Source organism: Strongylocentrotus purpuratus, unplaced genomic scaffold (genome assembly GCF_000002235.5).
Source record: "Strongylocentrotus purpuratus isolate Spur 01 unplaced genomic scaffold, Spur_5.0 spur5_scaffold_3, whole genome shotgun sequence".
NCBI lineage: Eukaryota > Metazoa > Echinodermata > Echinoidea > Camarodonta > Strongylocentrotidae > Strongylocentrotus > Strongylocentrotus purpuratus.
In genome coordinates this window covers 18,507,776-18,526,884 of record NW_022145609.1, presented here as the reverse complement: position 1 = coordinate 18,526,884, position 19,109 = coordinate 18,507,776, and the positions used below count along the sequence as shown (strand labels likewise).

Here is a 19,109-nt window from a genome sequence, read left to right as displayed (position 1 = left end):
TAATGGTATGAATGAAAAATGATATCCTACATCCTGGTTTAAATTGTTTAGTTCGTCAGAGTGATTGAAGACGCTGTATGAAGTCAAAATGAAATAGATGAATTACATTCAAAGGAAAGCTTATAAGCCATATATTGCAATACTATCAATTATATGCTATTTTAGTGTCTGTCAAAGGAGTAACAGCTCTCTGAAAACCCAAAGTCTAGACCTTTGAAAATCTATAGTTGTCAACCTAAAAAATAGCTTACAACTGATGACTTTGTCTTATGTGGAGTCAATGAGAATGACTGCAGTAATTGCAATTAAACTGCAATGTCGTCACCGTAACTACGAACCCCTGTTGACCTGTAATTCAGAGGTGTGCGGAAAATGAGGTTTTAATTTGCTTTTGTGCAATACTAAATGGGAGAGTAATTCGTTTTTCTTATATTATGTTTGTATTGTACGTTCTTTCAGTTTTCCATTGATATAAAGTTGTATTTTCATTGGATAGGGTCTATCAAAACTAGCACACTTTAGCCCCCTGATATATGCAGTGCCATATGTCGCCCCTTCCAAATAGGTGATGGCAATTTCTTAATTCTTTGAACAAGATGTGAGGTTACACTTGGCAATCCTTGTATCAGTGGACAAACACGACCCACATAGTCAACATATAAATCTGGAATTTACTTTGGTTCATCCTCTTTCAAGAAAACTGGATTTTGTAATCTTGTCATTGTCATTGTCATCGTAGGGTGAAGGACAAAAAAATGCAGTTCGAGTGAAAGCCCTGAATGAAACGTTAGTGTCTAGTTCAAAACAAAAAAAATACCCATGGACAATTACTCCTGAAAACAACCCCCTTAAAAATATTAACCCTCAGATATCTATCTTGGATGAAAAACTTGAGAGATTGGGTGTAGATGACTAGGGGATCATTGCCATATGTTAGGAAGTAGGGGATAGCTTTTGTATAAGCCAATTTGAGATACAGAAAATAATGACAATTGAAACATACCACACTTCTTTGTATAATAATTCATTTTTTATTGCCTTCATTCTATAACAAATTAAAAGACAAATTAAAAAAGTGTGCACATTACACACAATCCTATGTGCTTTTTTTTCTCTTTGACAAATATGAAAACATGCTCACTAGTTTTTTTAATACTCCTCTAGCAGTGATACAACTTTATAATAGATTTTTATATAAGTTCAGCCATTTTTTGACACAACAAAGCTCAGGCCTTGAGACTCAGAACATAATAGTTTTGCCAGCATCATCAAACTAATTTGGCTAACGAAATGTCAAATACCTGGCATTGCAGTGTACACTCTAAAGGATATTAGTCAAACCGACTTAACCAATACATGTAAAGCCGAGACTATACAAATGTTAGTTTTGATATAGCTCCCATATCCCGACCAATGATTAATAAACAAGGATAACTTTTGAGGTAATTCCAACTCCCAGTCCTCACTGAATTTCAGATAACGTTATTACTCGCATACCTAGCGTTACTTCCATTTATTATGTTGCCATCTTGTGACTTGTGAGGATGGAACAATAGGAATTCTGGGATTTTAGTTTACAAACCGTTCCAATGGTATTGAAGGTTTGTCACAGAGACAAACTTCTCCTATAGGAAAGACAAACAAAATGAAATGAAATGCTCCGTAATTTATACTTCACTTCATCTTTGGAGAGAGAGAGAGGGAAAGAGAAATAGAGAAATAGAACAATAGAGAGACGGAGACAGAAAGAGAAAGAAAGAAAGGCATGAAGAAAGGTAGAATCAAGGGTATACAGAGACATGCGTTGACCAAATTATGTTTTTACTTTTTGCATTGTATTCTCAACTTTAGTCAATTCTAAACCTTTTTCTGCAAACAATTTAGTTTGCAGAAAATTTGTTTTTTTCCAAAAGCAAAGATTTTGACATGTTATAGCAACAGCATTCTTTCAAAAGTAAAAATTTGTTTGACCTGATAATATGGGGTATGGGGTCCCTTAAAGGCGAGGAAATATTATATTCTTATTAGCCAACACAAGATATTCACTCTTTTTCTAAAACACGTCCAGAAAATCATTGTTTGTTTGATATTCTACATTTACATGTATGTCACAACCGAACCCATATATTATATAGATAATATGTGAACACATAAGGCGCTCATATATGTTTAAATGTTATTTATTGTAAAGAAACTCATATCCACTGGCAATTATTTTACAATCATAAAATCGGGTACATCACTGTATACCATACCTCTTTCCACAATGTACATGTACATGTATATATAAAATAGTATAGTGCTCTACATTAAGAGTAGATAAACATTTGGTAAATTGTACATAATCGGAACCATCGTTCAATCTATCTGTATATTATGTACAATATGATATATGAAAGAAAGCCGACTCCTTTTGTATAATGTGCAACGTTTTATACATAATTTACACGAGTGAAAAAAATCACATGGTATAATACAACATGCATAACAAGAATTTTTCTTGAAAACTCTAAAGTGTAGTCTGGCAGTCGTATACATGAATAAAGTGTGGATTTCGAATGTGAGTATATTGTGAACACATTAATGACAAACGAGATGGTAAAAGTTTAGGCTACTTCAAACACCGAAATTCCATGCCAGGTATTGTTACGTATAAACCACACCACAAACGTTACAGTAATTAGTTTGTTATCCTAAAACAATAGACCAGTTTACTAATGTAATACAATTAAAATATGGATGCTAGTCATCCGATTCTTCCTTCCCATATTCTGATGATGAACTTTGAAATAATGAAATATACATCGCCCTTGAGGACGAACAGTCAAACTGTTCGGAATGTCGAGCCTCGATCTCTCTTCCCTTTCATAACCTTGTTCACCAGACACCAGACACCAGTCCTCTTCAGAACTCCTCTCACGAAATAATACCTCTCTTTAATTTTTCTCCCTCTATCCGCTATAAGTAGTCCTTCATCGGACGAAACTGAAATAATACCACTCTCTCACACCTTGTTTCTATATAATCCACTTTCAAACCCGACGGTCCCATATGGTAAAACCTCAGACTTTTGAATTTAGCCAACGATGTGCTGGAAAATCCTCGTGCAAGCTTTCAGGGTATTCGAAGGCGCTCTTTTGTGTGTGAAGAATTATGCATTTAATCAGATCACATTAGTAAACTGGTCGATTGGTTTGAATAAATAATAGCTAACACCGAGTGTAAAAAATATGAGGTGATATCTACAATTTGACAAACTCACATCACTCTGCAATACATCAACCAACACAAGCAAATTCGTTGCAGAAGACATTTTCATGGTTGTTTATTACATGTATTTATAAACACACTATACCGGGACCCTGTTCCATAAAACTTGTGCCATTAATAACAACTGCCCCAGATCTACGACATAATTGCTCTTAGCCAATCAAATTTCAGGCTTTTTCATGAGCTTTTTATCATGCTTAGAACCTGATAGCGATGACAAGATTTGTGAAACGGTGTTCTGTTCTAATTGTGCAACATTTTATCATTTACAATTTTCAGACCCACCAATGGTAATTGAGGTCTGTCTTTTGACAGACGAAATGGAGTTACTAACATTGGTAGGGAGTGATTGAGAGAGAGAGAGAGAGAGAGAGAGAGAGAGAGAGAGAGAGAGATTAAAGAGAAGAAGAAAAAATTGATATAGGGAATTGAGAGAGGGAGAAAGACATTGACATAGAAATACAAGGACAGATAGGAAAAGTGGGGAAAGATGGATACAATTTGTAAATGCTATAAAGGAGTTTTTATAAGGCAGTGACATATAGAGAGAAGTACGAAACTACATGAATGTATACATTTGTTGTGCGAACCCGAACGACTTTATTGGTACAATGACATGGATCAGTTCACACAAATATATAAAATTGATACCCAGATCAGTGTGAACATGTACCTGTCAATACCCCGTTCACACCAACGAGACCGACCCAAGACCGACAACTGACTGAACAAAATATTGAATAACCCCCGAGCGGCAAATAGTGAGTCGATGTGGAGTCAGTTAGGTGATGTGACTATACCCGACTCACACAAACAGAAGCCGACACCAGACCGCTATCACGCCGAACATAATTTAAAATTACTAAATTATTACCCCCCCCCCCCCACCCATGAACAAAATTTGATTGGTTTGGTGTCGGTAAAGAATCGGTGTGGCGGTGTGACTGGGGTATGCAATGTGAAATAAATAGCATGTCGATCAAGGTGAGAAGAGATCAGATCAACATTCTTCAGACATAGTCCGAACCGGCAGACTTCGGAGATTAGTATGATAATAAATATTATATTCAGACTATGTGATTAACATAACGAGAGATACTTAAATTCATGCATGCATAGCTTTAATTAAAAATCTACATCTTTATCAATAACTTCAAGCCTGGGGTCACGATTGTATATGTATCGGGACGTGCGTAATGATTTTAAACTACGTGAACGTTATTTATCGCCTACTTCACACTTTTGTCTGCCTTTTTGTGCGTAAAGAATTACTATTCCACGTACTTTCTCACTACCCGTGCTCATTAAATTTAGCTCTTGGTAACATCGTGGACGGTGTTAAAATCCCGGAAATGCACTCCTTCAAGAAGCAGAACGCGTTCAACTTATCACATGATGGGTTAGTATTTTTCCGTCTCTTAAATAATGGAACTCGCTATCCATCCAAAGGCTACGTGTTAGTTATACGTAGTCCGCGGAGCTCTTCTTGCGTGTATTCAGCACGCACAGTACAGCGCTCGTTTCCCATTGGCTGGTCTAGTTGGGTCACGTGATAACGATAGTTGGCGCCACTAGAGTACGCTTTCACGGATTAGGCAAGCTGTCTCAGACTCGTCCTGTTGGTCATCTACAGAACCTGAAGGTGGAAAGTTATTAGAAATAAAATGAACCATGAAGTGAGCATGCATGAACTTCTGAAACAAGAATTTACGTGGTACAAGTGGTATCTGCTTTGTACCATTCAGAATAATGTAAATCATGCGTGTTAGTATCTTACGAAAGTGCAAATATTATTGCGTGCATGATGTTAACATGAGTATTGGAATGAACTGTAAAATATGTTAAGTGCTTTTTTTCAATGTTAGTTATGTTGCAATGCTACTTGTGTCAACAATCATTTTATATGTAATGATAAGTGTTCTCAAGTGAACAAAACAAAATTTAACAGAATTGAAAAAATATTTCTAAATCACCAATAATATTATCTTTTGTTATATCCAGGGTTTTGTTCTCCTGAAATTGCATTAGATTTCAACGTTGTCACTTTATTAATAATGATTAAAACATGGAAGAATTGCTCAGCACTGAAGAAAAAATCATGGCAAGAAATGAAAGATATCATGATGAATATGATAAAAACATTGTCCAAGCAAGATCGCCGGTTCAGTAAATATAAAGCTGCTTTCCTTGATTTTCATATACCTTGTTCATTCAATCAATTAACATTAGCAAAGGCATAAAATCACCATACATAAAGGATTAGACATGCAACACATGATTAGATAATGATCATGCAACGAATTAAAAGTAAATAGAGGAAAAATGATATTCATGCAGCAGATTTTGCTACCCATTCACCATGCGAAACTAAAAGCAAAGCAAATTTCAAGACTCATATTTTTACTCGGTACAGCAGTATTATTTTATTGATCATCAATTGCATTCTTCCTAGACAAAAGCACATTGTAGAAGTAAAAAGGCAATGTGTGTATATTTAGCTATAAATACATTGTAGCTTCATATTCAATTGGTATGTTAAACATCATATATCTATGCTTCAATATTCTTGCTCTGAAATGATAATAATTCGCCAGACGTGAAAAAGGTTCAAGTCACATTAGTTCTATAAATCAATACTAAATGCGTGAATATTGAGTTTGGAATACGAGGAGCAAAATGACTATTGTTTATTATGTTGAAAGGTAAATTCCGTAAATGTTAACAATTTTATGCCACTAGGTAGACTCGATATATTGATGCGATTTTCAGTTTAGTACCTTTAAACGTTACTACATAAATTCATGGCAGTGTGTTATTGTAATTTATGGTATGATTGATATTTTTCAATGGATGTTTGAATGTATTTGTTTTTTTACATAAATTGTAGTCTTTGAAATATCTATGAAATACTAGTATTTTTGACAAAAGGGCAATACGAAATATCATTTACAGCCAAATCAGAAAATGTCTACTTAACAGAAATGTTATACTGGTAAAGGAAAAAAGTATTCTGCAGAAACATGTACGTCAGAAAAGAATTTGACGCATCGCTACACATGTAAAAGAAGTAACAGTTTTGATTTCATAAGACAGGAGTAAATAAGACATTAAAATAGAGATTGCTCGAAGAGGAAAGGTACTAAATAAGCTCGTGTGTTAGTATAGAAGAAGAAAACAGTGATATCTGGAGCTGCAAGAAAGAAAACTGTACTTCTGATTATATTTATTGACAAAGTCGGCACTAAGAGATAGATCTCGTGGACCTATGGCAGAACGCAAGCTGAAAGAAAGGGAGATCACTTAAATATATATCCTTTGATCTCGCATCGACAATCAAAAGTTTACATATATAATACCTGGCAGAGAAAAATTGTTGGAGTGGGTATCTATAATAGTGGAAAATAATGTGGGGATAAAAGGTAAAGTGGTGATTCAGCTATGAAAAGTGCATCTCGAATATATACAATTCAGTGTTTAAGTAGGAACAATATCGTATGAATATACTTAGATGTAACTGGGGTTTTAAAACAGTCAGTAAATCGTCATGAATCATGTTTAAACCATTTATTCACATAAACACGCGGGGAATAAAACAATACAAACTTGTCTTGGCGTGGAAAACAACGACAATAATGCGATTTTTAAAATGTTAATATGCATGTATGAATGAAAGCAAACTTTCTCGTCATTTTCGTTTATTTTTATATTCTATATTTTAATTTTGTATAATTATTTTTGGGCATTTATGACCAGACCAAGTCCTTACCGACTTATAACAGACAAAAGCTTTCTATGTCATGAGGTGCTATTCATTGTACGGTCATTTTTTGGTAACCTCATGTGACATTCTCTATGATATTACAAAAAGTGTGATATTACCTCAAAGTTAGAATTTATTGTTATTGAGATTCGTCTTCATTGATACATGCATAACCTAGTTACATTTCAATAACAAATATATGAAATAACGTGTGGCATTTTTTGCGTTGTAAACTGAAATTATAGAAATCAAAGGGGCATGCAGGAATACATTTAAACAATTTTGTGTGGATCAAATACTTCAATATATACAATCAGGCTTACACATGAAATCTAAGTTTTTAACCAATTATTGATAACAGTAGGGGAAAATAAAAACAAATTAGACTAGCTTCAAACATCCGAGCACTTACTTATTTTTGCAGGTTTCCCATCTGATTGGTTATTTCAAGGAGAGAGGTCAAATTCGTTATACTGTAGTTGCTATGACGAACGTTAATAATATAAATCATACAACTTAGCTTCGTTTGTAACTAAAGATGATATAAATAAGGCTATATTGAAATATTTCTATTATGATTTATTGCACATTAGATATATTTTATTCTGTATGCCAATGAAGTGATAGATAACAAAAACTTTCCAGGCAAAAGGTATGAATACATTCAATCTACATATTGTGAACGCACACTAAGACCACTAGAACACAGATTTTGTATTTGCTTTGATCAGTAAGAAAGTGTCACCCTTCAATTGATACAGAGCGTTTCATCATTCCAGAAAAAAAGCTTTCTAAAATAATGTTCATTTCATTTTCCTCATCACTTCGACAGTCCTTCCTCATAAAAGGACTACAATGTGTCTCAAAATGTCCCCTCACGCGTATTATTTTCTACCTCTACAAGATATCCTCAGCAATGTTAGACTTTTCTTTCGATCCAACTTTATTGCATGCACCCGCCTCTTCCGGGTCCCCGACAAAACCTTGATTGCACTCAGAGGTCAAATCTATAAGCTCACCCGGAAGTGATATATGGCTGTTCCTGGTTCCGCCTGATGGCGAGTTTGGCTTCTTCAGCCCGGGTTTCACCATGTTGATGGCGTCGCCGTTCTCCGGCCCGCGCAACGGCGCCGTGACGTTGTTATTCGCCGGATCGTCCTCGTCCAAATACACACTGTTGACGCTGTTGGCGGTTAAATTGTTTTTAAGGGTTGATTGTCGTTGTACCGGAGGCGGCCGATGTTGGTCCTCTTCTGGTTCGGGCTGGTGATGGTGTGGTGAAGGCGATAAGTCGATGATTTGAGCTTCTGTTCTGATGTCGTCCGAGTCACTGCTTCTCCTTTCCGTTTTGCCCTCCACCCAGTATGTGACCATGACTCCTTTGCCCTGCATGAATTGAGAAACCATTGATGATCTTTGGTCTCAGGAACTGACAACTACCACCTTGGACAATCATGTACCCACATCTTCACACAATCCACCTTGGATGTTAATATAATAATGTACTCCATCCTATGAGTGGAGACATTAACGATTGAAGGGGGAAAATGTGTGTTTAATTTATATCGATTTAGTGACAAGAGACTTGCAATGTTGTTTTTTTCTTTTTCTCCCCCCCCCAAAAAAAAAAAAAAAATCCTGTCTACTTAGTGCTAAAAGGCGTCGTCTCGTAATATTTTAAATAAAGATAACGCCCCTTGTGGCTTTAAACCGATCTTCAATATTGGGGCGTCTCGAAACTTTGTATTTTTTCATTGTACTTTCTTTTTGTTTTCCTTTTTTGAGGGGAGGGGGCGGACTGGACCAATACAAAATGTGGTCTAGACTCTCCCCCCCCCCCCCCTCGGGTTGAACATTTCGAACATGCCAACAACGGTCTAGCGTATAATATAGTAGGAATGAAGGGGCGTTGTAAAATCTCTACATTCCCTTAATTAAACGACACCCCTGTTGTTCTGCTTACCTTGACGGGCATCTCCCCTCTCTCTCTGATGGTGTAGCCACCAAGCTCTTCTAAGAGGTTCACACAAAAGTCACTTGCTTGGATTTTCAGCGCTATGCAGTAAGGAAAAACATAGAAGAGGAATTTCAAAGATTAAAGGTATTGCAAAGTTTTGGAATAATTATATATATGTATTTGGATGCCTCTGTGGATGTATTATAAGCACTAGAAAATTTGGCCCCTTAAAAACTTCTGCTTTCGAGAAATTGAATAATCAAGAATTTAACGGTGCTCCTGGTAAATTTCGAATATTTCAATTAGCGCCTTAGATCATTCCATGAGAGCTGCGATCATGAAAATCTCAGAATATGCAGTTCTGATATATAATTTTCAAACGGGAATAGCAAATTGGTCGATTGTAGTCAAGAAACATTGCTTTAAAGCTAAAGTAATATTAGTCTTGAGAGGGAGCTATACAACATAAAGAAATTTCATCACTTTAGACTCGATTTCAAGTGCGACAACGATCATTGAATATTTTAAAATCGCGTATGCTTCTAATATGTTCATTTCAACCGAATTCATGACCCCATACCAAAGCTTTGTAAAACCTTTAAGAACATGTATTCTAAATTCAGTTTTCGAATAACAATAAACATTGTCTTGACTTAATTGTAGAGATTCGTCAACAAAAATTGTGTACTTAGGATTTTACTCTGATTTAAGTGCAATTTATTTCTAAATGTATAAAGGATGCACGTTAAGGTTCTGAACATTATTTAGAGGAAATTATTCATGCAATTAACACAGGTGACTAACTTAATCACTTTGGTTATGTTTGTAATAGTTGTGAAATATGACGAGGCCAGGTCAGTAAACCGGTGCATACATTTTACACAAAGGTTATTCTTGTCCGAGGCTTGCCCGACAAAGCCACAAGTCATTTACGCAGACAGGATTCCTAGTATTTAAGTTCATTCACTAAGAACAGGTTAAGGGAATAATACGTCAACATGTTCAAACGAAAGAAACGTCCATACATTTGAATATATTAGTGAACTGGTCTATTGCAAAGGTAAATGGTGTCACGAGTATTCACGTTAATGTTGCTGAAGTCACTGAACCAGATGAGTGATTCCATACAAATAGTTTTTCGAAATGTTTGCAGACATGAAAAAGGACTGCGTACGTACACGCACCCAACATGAGAAATGGTCAGATTTAAGATGGTTGCTTTCAACGTTGCGTGAGCTGACCCTTACCCAAGCCATAGCAGCGTCAGTGTATGTCTACTATTCATCAAACAATCGTTCATGAAACGTTAAAACATTTGTGAGATGGTCTATGTTAGAGAACATCTTAAGTCACCACATTAATCTTACTTCAGCTTCTTAGGATATAGTTGACGGACTCCTAATTTCATCACTGTTTTGAACCTTTTTTTGCATCAACTACAATCTGGAGTATCGCTGCGTTACTATGGTTACTTACTTACTACTGACTTACTGTAACTCAACAACAGGATCTGGAGTTTGATAATTTGTTGTGCTTTTATGTGATTTGGAATTTCATGATGGATATAGATGCCGTTTAACCAGATATGAGGCAGTACCAGATTCTCGTCGGAGTCAAGATCGTTACATACCAGACGGTAAGTGAAAATAAGATTTATATTACAGAAACAAGGTTCAAATCATATTAAGAGCCTATCTTTCAAAAACATAGACGTATTTGTTGAAATTCGATTTTGAATTGCATATAAAATTGAACATTTACATGATTAGGGCCAAAGTTTACGTCTGTATCAACTTTAATGTGTGATTGTGTATACCTTCTCCTGTTGACTCCATCCTAGAGGCTGTATTGACGGTGTCTCCAAAGAGACAATACCGAGGCATCTTCAGGCCGACTACTCCCGCTACTACTGAACCTGCAGTAGAAACAAAAAATAGAAAATATTGCATCAACACCACCATTACTTTAGTCCATATGAACCATTTAATTCATCGTATAGTATCTGGATACGTTTGAAATAATGAACGGAGGAAAAGAAATGATTATAGCTGTTATAAGTATCTGTCTATCTGTTGTGAAGAAAGGATGAGTGATAGGGAGAGGGATGGATGGATGGAGAGAGAGAGAGAGAGAGAGAGAGAAAGAGTATGAAGAAACAATTGACATGAGACAGAAACAAAGAAGAATACGGCAATATTTGTTGCATGATAATCGCGCCTTCGTGTTAATCAATGCATACAATACAGTAATATTTAGATTGTAATCTAAAGCTTATTTATGCAAGATAATGAGAAAAGTAAAATTTATTACCCGAATGGATTCCCGCTCGAATCCTTAACTTCTGATCCTGCCGATGAGGGATGATAAACTCCTCGCATACTTCGACGAGATCGAGGGCCATGCTGGCGATCTCTCCCGCGTGCTTGTGTCCATTCTTCTTCGGGACTCCCGATACCACCATATCTGAAAAAGTAGTAGAAGTAGTAGAAGTAGTAGTGGTAGGAGTGGTAGTTGCAGTAGCAGGATTAGTATTAAAAGTAGCAGTACTAGTAGTAGAATTAGTAGTAGAAGTAATAGTAGTATTAAAAATAGTAGTAGTAGTAGTAGTCGTAGTCGTAGTAGTAGTAGTAGTAGTAGTAGCAGTAGCAGTAGTAGTAGTAGTAGTAGTAGTAGTAGTAGTAGTAATAGCAGTAGTAGGACTAGGACTAGGAGTAGCATTAGTAGTAGTAGTAGTAGTAGTAGTAGTAGTAGTAGTAGTAGCACTGATAGTATTTTTACGAATACTGCACATACGGGCAATAGTTGTACCTGATTATTGGATGTGTTAATTTTCATAGATGTCTAATCTGTAGCAAGGTCCATTATCCAAAATGTTAGTAGACAATCTGGGCAACTGGAACGAAAATTCCTCAATCAGTGACACGGGGACAAATAGTAGAGGGAACAATCACAAACAAACTTACATGCATCGCCAATGGTTTCGACTTTGTAGACATCATAGTTGTCAATAATGGAGTCGAATGTGACATAGAGTTTGTTGAGCAGTGCTACCACCTCGTAGGGCGAGCTCGTACTGGAAAGACTTGTGAAACCTACAATATCGCTGTAAAATTTAAAAGATAGGATTTAAATCAGGATGAAAATATTGGATAGATTTAGTGATTTCAATCTAGTTTGTAATTACAAATGCATGTGCGAAAGGTCTTCAGCTCGGTCAATTTGTTTCGTGATGAAACGATAAACGATGTCCATAGCAGGAGATAATGTTAGTCTAACTATCGAATCACAAATGGCGTTATACAGGGTTGCATGCTTGCACCCGTTTTCTTCAACCGATCTACACTGAAATATAACGGCACGTTACTAAGGGACTAGATGTAGGATATAATTATACGGAGTTGAGAAGCTAATACTTGTGTGTAGACATTCACATTGGGAGCTATTTGGGCCAAACAGAAAATCAAAGTTGTGGCACATTAGCGAAGGTCCCATGAATAGCTCAACATTTCTGAACCATTAAAAGTTCCAACTCTGTGCATTTTAGAATAAGCAGTCTGAAAGTAATATATAAGCTCAGAGTTGTGTTTCTTTTGGTAATTAAAGCCATTGCAGTCACCTGGCATATGATAAATGTGTTAAGTGACATAGACACACTATAGGGTTAGTCCCATAGTCCAATTGTCATTATATTTTCAATACACGGTAGTATCTAAACTAGAGTCACTATCCTATGTCTTACTTACCTGAAGAAAATAGAACATGATTCATATTGTTCCGCCTTAGCTATGTTGCCTTGCCTCAGGTCGTCTGCTACAGGCTGTGGTAACATACCTACAGGGCGAGACAAGATAGTGGGCTTAAAGATAGAGTTGAGAACTGGCCCGTAGACGAAAGACTTCATGCATGACTGATTGTCAACGAAACGGAGTTAAGTCTTTTCGTTATTCCGTTTGTTGCTACGGCAGTCAGCCAGTGAAAACGAATTTGTTTAATACAATTACGGAAATGCAAGCACTACTTTAAACAAACAGAACATTGTTATTCCTAGCTCATTTTCCTTATTGAGGTGTCATAGGAAATGGCAGATACTCGACTTTCTGGAAATGTGATTTTCTCTTTGAAATTCAGATACCCTACACCAAATGACTTTTTGGTTTCCTCTCTTCAAATTAAATGTAATCACTCATGCGTGAAATATGCATTATACGAGTAGTATCAAATCAAAGAGGAGGATCTAATCTTTAAAAATATGTGTCATTTGTCAATTATAATTGTGATTAAGTTATGATTAAACATCGATAATTCTCGGTTTCGTTTTTTCTGGGACGCACTGTATATTTTGAGCGTTGAGGGAAATATTCAAACATAAAACGGAGACATGCGGTCTTTTTCCGAAATAAACAAAGCTCTTATGTCCACACTTCAAATGTACTCACTGAATTTAAAATACTACATGTAAATTAACGAAACCGCTCCTAAAATAAATTTGAAACTAATGTCATCTTCAACTTATTAACCGCTCCTTAGCATATATGCGGTACACGATTATTTTATTGAAATATGAGGCTTGCGGTCCAACATGATATTTCTTCTGAAATTTGAATGATACGGCATGCGGTTGATAATTTAAAAATGGCCTTGAAAGCCGCACTTCACTCTCTTCGTCATATCGAATTACACTGTTATCAGTCTGATTTCAAAACGTAGGCTTCAGAGATAGAATTGAAAAGGAAAATGTCTCAACAACAATAACAGTAATAGTATCAAACTAAACTAGATATACAGACGTATGGGCATGATACAGAAAAATTCACCATTTTCTCTCAGGGCACATTTCGTCCAAAGTAGGGTTAGGATTGCCATGGGGTTTTGTGTTCGGTTTAGGGTTAGGGTTTGGGTTAAGGGTAGGACGTTCGGAATTCGGTCAGTGTAGGAATTTATCGCTGGGCAATTTTTGCAGGAGCATGTGTGGTGCAAGATGAATTCGGGGACCGCGGTATGCACTTCAACACATCCACAAACTTTCTCGTGCATCAACCATCCTCGAGACCTAAAGTGAGATTTTAACAGGTATTACTAATAACTTTATAACAGCTTTCTCAATAAAGTAACAGAGACACCAGGAGGGTTAATTCCCGTTTTGGTCTACAACCAGTTCGTCTACTACCCAATTGGTCTATTCCCCTATGGTCTAGTCTAATAATCATTTCGTCTTCCTAACATTTGGTCTAATGATTATTAGACCAAATGGGCATCAGACAAACTGGTAATTAAACTAAATTAACAATAGACCAAATAGCTGGTAGACCTATTGGTTGTTGAGCAGACGACAATTGACCGCTAGGGGAGCTACTCACTGTAAAGTAGTCTATCTGTCTTTTGCTTCTCCAGCAATAAATCTTGCGTCCTCTCGGCGACAATCGACTCGAGATGTCGTGAGTATTTCTCCATGAGCTGCATCATCAGATCAACAGGACTCAGCTTGCTCGGGTTGATGCTGTGCAAGGTCTGTCGGATCTGCGAAAAGTGAGGGCGCTGTGCGGGGTTGATGTTCCAACATCGCTCGATCAGCTGCGATAACCAGAAAGAATCAAGATCAAGACATTATTCTCCAAACCGGACAATATTTATTCAGTGGCAAATCAATGGTCGGGACAGGGGAGAAATGATTGTGTCTCCACGCAGTGGCGGAATTGATGGGCACAAACGGCCTGTGTCCCTCCTTTTTAAAACCTAATTTGCATCAAATCAAAATGACCCCTGGACTGATAATTTCTAGAACTTAGCCCCACCCCTCCCTTTTTTATTTAATTTTACAAGATCCTAGTTCAACCATTGCCTAGCTACCCTCCACCCGGTCGGTTAATCAACCCCAGGGTCTGCCGAAGTCCTGTCACTAATGCAATATTTTCCCTCGTTCATTTAGCCAATCGTGGCAACGTCAATATATTAGCCAATTTAAGTCATATTAGCCAATAAAATCGGTCACTTTGACCCATTAATTGCAAAGGCTCGAAATAAGAATCCAATCAACTTATCATTGTCATTGGCCACACCCTTCGATGATCACTTACGCTAAGGTAGTCCGCCGGACAGGGGCACCTTTCATCGTCAGTGGTATCTCCGATTTCTAGATCTGGTAGGGGCGGTCTCCACGCCTCATCTAGCGGGTAATCATCTTCTGGTATCACCTCGTTTCGGGATGCTATCTCTACCAGAATGACTCCATAACTGTGGTATCAAGGGGAAATGGATGAGAAAGAGATGGAGTGAGAATAAAGCAGGATTAGCTACAGAGACACTTTACCAAAACTAACCAGCAATAACGTAGCACTTAAAATTTGTATGATTCTGTATTTATTCCGAGAACTTAACAATAACAAATCATTCCATTACTGGCGTTCTCAACGGAGTTTTTCGACTATTCGGTCCTGCCCCCCCCCCCTTTCCCCGTCGCCAAATGACGCTAATAATGGTTCTTGTGTTTTATCCAGGCCGTTTCAGACGGTTTTGAAGACAGTACATAATATACATCCATAGCTTATGAAACAAGGGTTCTATAATCTACATGTAGACCTTGTGTACTGGGAAATACAAATTCTTTTAATTGAAAATCTAAAAGCCCTTTTTCATTGGTTATAAATTGGATTTCTCTTAGCAGCTTGTTAGCAAACTTAACTCTCCGCCTTCTCCGGCCAGGTATACCTCAGTCACACCGTGAAACCTCATTCAGACCAACTCCAGATCGACCAATTCTTGGCGATTGGGGGTAATTTAATTGAGCGTTCGTCCTGTTGTCGGCCTGGTGTCGGTCTCGTCGGTGTGACTGACGTATTACGCCCTTTACGTCTTCCGATCTAGTTGAAGTTTTAGGCTGTTTTGCATACCTGTATACATCCGTGGCTTGTGTAACGAGGGTGTACGTGTTACTTCTGTTTTCAGGAGGAAGGTAGACCTGCATGGCTTTCGATCTGTACCCTCCTGCATTTGATTGCGATCCTTCCTGGTTTCTGAATGTTGTCAGCCCGTAGTCTAAACAAATAATTAAATAATGATGATAATGATATTTATAAGAAATAGACAGGACACTATAAAACGGGCACAGACATGACCTAAATAGGAAACATTACATACCGTACAAACATCTCTTTGAATATGGTATTAAACGGGTTTTCTAATGATAATCACATGGAATAGTGCTAGACATACTTATGGAATGTGAGTTTACCGATTTCTTCGTCGTCTAAAGCCTTTTTATTAGCTTTTCGCATAAAGTATTGTCCCTTTTTGTTGATCAGCTTTTTCCATATCGAAGAAGTGTTTGGCCACATTTTCGGCACTGGTAATTCTTTTTTCCCAACCATTTTGACCTCTCCCTGGAGGTAATTCCACATCAACTCCATGAAAACATATCACAATTCCTGCATTTGCATTGCACATAAGTGAATACGACCTGTATTATGACCTTGCCTTTCCACCCTTGATAATTCAAACCAAACCCAACCAAAACAAGTCAACACCCTATACACGACATATTTGAAGGGGAAAAAAATGATCCCCATCAGCAAAAGAACAAACGTCCCAACTATATCTCTTTCTGTTATTCTACTCGGTTATTAAGTTCGATTCCCAGTCCAGCTAGGTTCTAAGGTTTCTGGTGCCCGTTTCACAAAGCCTTTTTTTCATTGACAAGTGACAAAAATCAGTGACAAGTCTGCTGATAACCAATCAGATGCCAGGATTCAGTAGCTTATAACAGTAGCTTGTAACTTGTTATTGATATCAAGTTTTATGAAACTGGGCCCTGGTGCCCTCCATCCCAAGACCAACCTGCTATCTTCACCACCCATCTGTCATCCACAACGCAATTTGATGACGTCAGTTTGCCATGGTAGAGCTTGTTGTTGTGCATATAGTGCATCCCCCGGGCTACGTCCATGCAAAATGAAAATCTGGTAGAGAGAAACGGGAGAAGATAGAGAGAGAGACAGAGAGAGAGAGAGAGAGAGAGAGAGAGGGAGGGAGAAGAGCAAAAATCGATATGACTTCTTCGAATTTTTGGCAAAAGAAACTGAGCAATGGAGAAGAGGATATCGGTTCGTACTGTAAGGCAGTGCCTATAGAGTATGATATAAACGGTACCATTGTTTACATTTGCATCTTATTCTTTGCTCAATTGATAAATAAAGCATTATTATGTGTGCAAAAATGGCTGTTTCAATTGTTGTATGGTGCAGGGCTATCATAATATATGGTGTGTAAAACAACAATAGAGAGATATATTGTTGAGGTTAACAACAAATTTAAAAATCCTTAATATCGAATCAACAACGATTTGCATTTTTGTTGATTCAAAATATTTTCTACTTTCAAAACAATGACTTTGAGGTTGATTACTGTTTTTACTACACAACGGGTGATGTATTATTACATTTTGAATTACAACAGTTGAAGAGAAACTGTACACCCGATAATATATTCATGGTAAATTTAAAAGGCCCGATTCTGCAATTTGTAGTTTCCAAACAACCTTTATATCGGTCACGTATACTTGACACAGTTTTTGAAAGCTTTTTATCCATGTTGAACCGCTTGTGCGGTTTTGTTTTATTTATTCCAATATTCGAATTCTTTTATCTTGGGGCTACGATTTACTCTAAGCTCCCTCCTGATTTCGAAAGCGGGTGCCTACAATTATTTTCGTATCCTCCTGCACTCGATGTCAACATTTAAAATGCAAATACCAAATAATAGCCTGGAATCGATGCTGTGGCTGAAATCGCTCCATCACAATATGTTTGGCTGCGGTCTTGTGTAGATGTATAATACGTAAATTACAATAGAATTTGCTTCCAATAAATCAGTTATGATGGACATAATATCCCATATGTTTGGATACACATCTCTGAATGTCACCGAATATGTTAAATCAGAAGAACGCATGGATGTGAAATAATTATATGTTAATATTGCGTTTCTTACCAAGTAGCGGGAAATATTTACTTCCCCGTACAAAGCAATATCAGAATGGTAGATTAGTAGTAGGAATCATGACGCATAGCTACAATACTATGAACTAACCAGAGCAAACAAATACTAACATTGTTAAAGGCATCGTCTAACAATGTTAAATATGAGATGCACGGCCCTACGTGTTATCAGTGTCTGTGATATGGTGTAATATTAAAACCCTAAACAAATTGCGCTTTAAAACGATCAAGAAGTGGCTCAAAAAGTAAAAATCTTTGAGTGACCGGTTTTACCATACTCGTTTTCCCAAATAGACTGTAATGTTATGAAAACTGTTAGGAAAACGCACAATTTGGTTTCGATTTCCAATCATAAATATCATGATAATCAGACAGGCGATAGGTTTGTAAAAGTCACGGGGTTCCTGACTGACCTAAAGGTTTATAATTATCATTGTGGCATGAGCTAAATCCAGGATTTTGTTTCAGAATTTGAGACAAAGTTACCGAATCCCTTTAAATGAAACACAATACTCTTGTAACTGATTAGTTCTTCTCGCAGGATTATCGTGACATGTTGTAAAGTGAACTCACCTAAAACTCCAGTTGAGGGGCACATCTTCGTTTAAGAGGACGTCGGAGAGGGCGCCCTTGGGGCAATATTCTGTGATGATGGAAACGTTCGGCACCTCAATGCACCCTCCGGCGAACTTGCAGAGGTTCGAATGCTGTAGGTCACTGTACAAAAAGATAGGAAGTCGGAAATTTAGTAGCCTTTATACATAGTGAAACCTAGAAACACCAGTCAACACCAGACGTATTCCTTAAACGTTGGAGATTCGCTTGGTATTCGAACAGCGGGTGGAGATGAACATGTTAATCGGCTGATAAAAGTGTGTTAGTATTCTTTTTCCTCCAAATTAAAAGTATTTTTTAAAGGGGCGGGCTTACGCCAGCTTCTGGATACACCATTGTGGGCATAGTAGGGTATTATTGAAAGTGTATGAGACGGTGTTTATAACATTGCTACAATGATTCAAAACGCAGATTGAAATAATAGCAAACAACATCGCTGTATTAAATCAAAATTAGTCATTATGTAGTCGTATGACAAAAATGAGCAACAATTCTAGTCATTTGTAGACAAAGGGTA

The 19,109-nt window shown here is 37.2% G+C and overlaps 1 protein-coding gene across 1 annotated transcript in view; it reads right to left on the bottom strand.

Moving 5' to 3' along the window:
- Positions 1 to 4,202: 4,202 nt before the first annotated feature.
- LOC100893963 (atrial natriuretic peptide receptor 1) overlaps positions 4,203 to 19,109 on the bottom strand; it is a 29,880-nt gene continuing 14,973 nt past the window's right edge. The window contains exons 6-17 of the mRNA XM_030996650.1: positions 18,551 to 18,694; positions 16,818 to 16,939; positions 15,875 to 16,019; positions 15,062 to 15,218; positions 14,345 to 14,558; positions 12,731 to 12,818; positions 11,951 to 12,090; positions 11,298 to 11,450; positions 10,804 to 10,902; positions 8,994 to 9,085; positions 8,050 to 8,416; positions 4,203 to 4,906 (exon numbers count right to left, since the gene is read on the bottom strand). Of these exons, the coding sequence (XP_030852510.1) occupies positions 4,842 to 4,906; positions 8,050 to 8,416; positions 8,994 to 9,085; positions 10,804 to 10,902; positions 11,298 to 11,450; positions 11,951 to 12,090; positions 12,731 to 12,818; positions 14,345 to 14,558; positions 15,062 to 15,218; positions 15,875 to 16,019; positions 16,818 to 16,939; positions 18,551 to 18,694 (1,786 nt within the window). The 3' untranslated portion in view covers positions 4,203 to 4,841. The remainder of the gene's footprint in view (positions 4,907 to 8,049; positions 8,417 to 8,993; positions 9,086 to 10,803; positions 10,903 to 11,297; positions 11,451 to 11,950; positions 12,091 to 12,730; positions 12,819 to 14,344; positions 14,559 to 15,061; positions 15,219 to 15,874; positions 16,020 to 16,817; positions 16,940 to 18,550; positions 18,695 to 19,109) is intronic.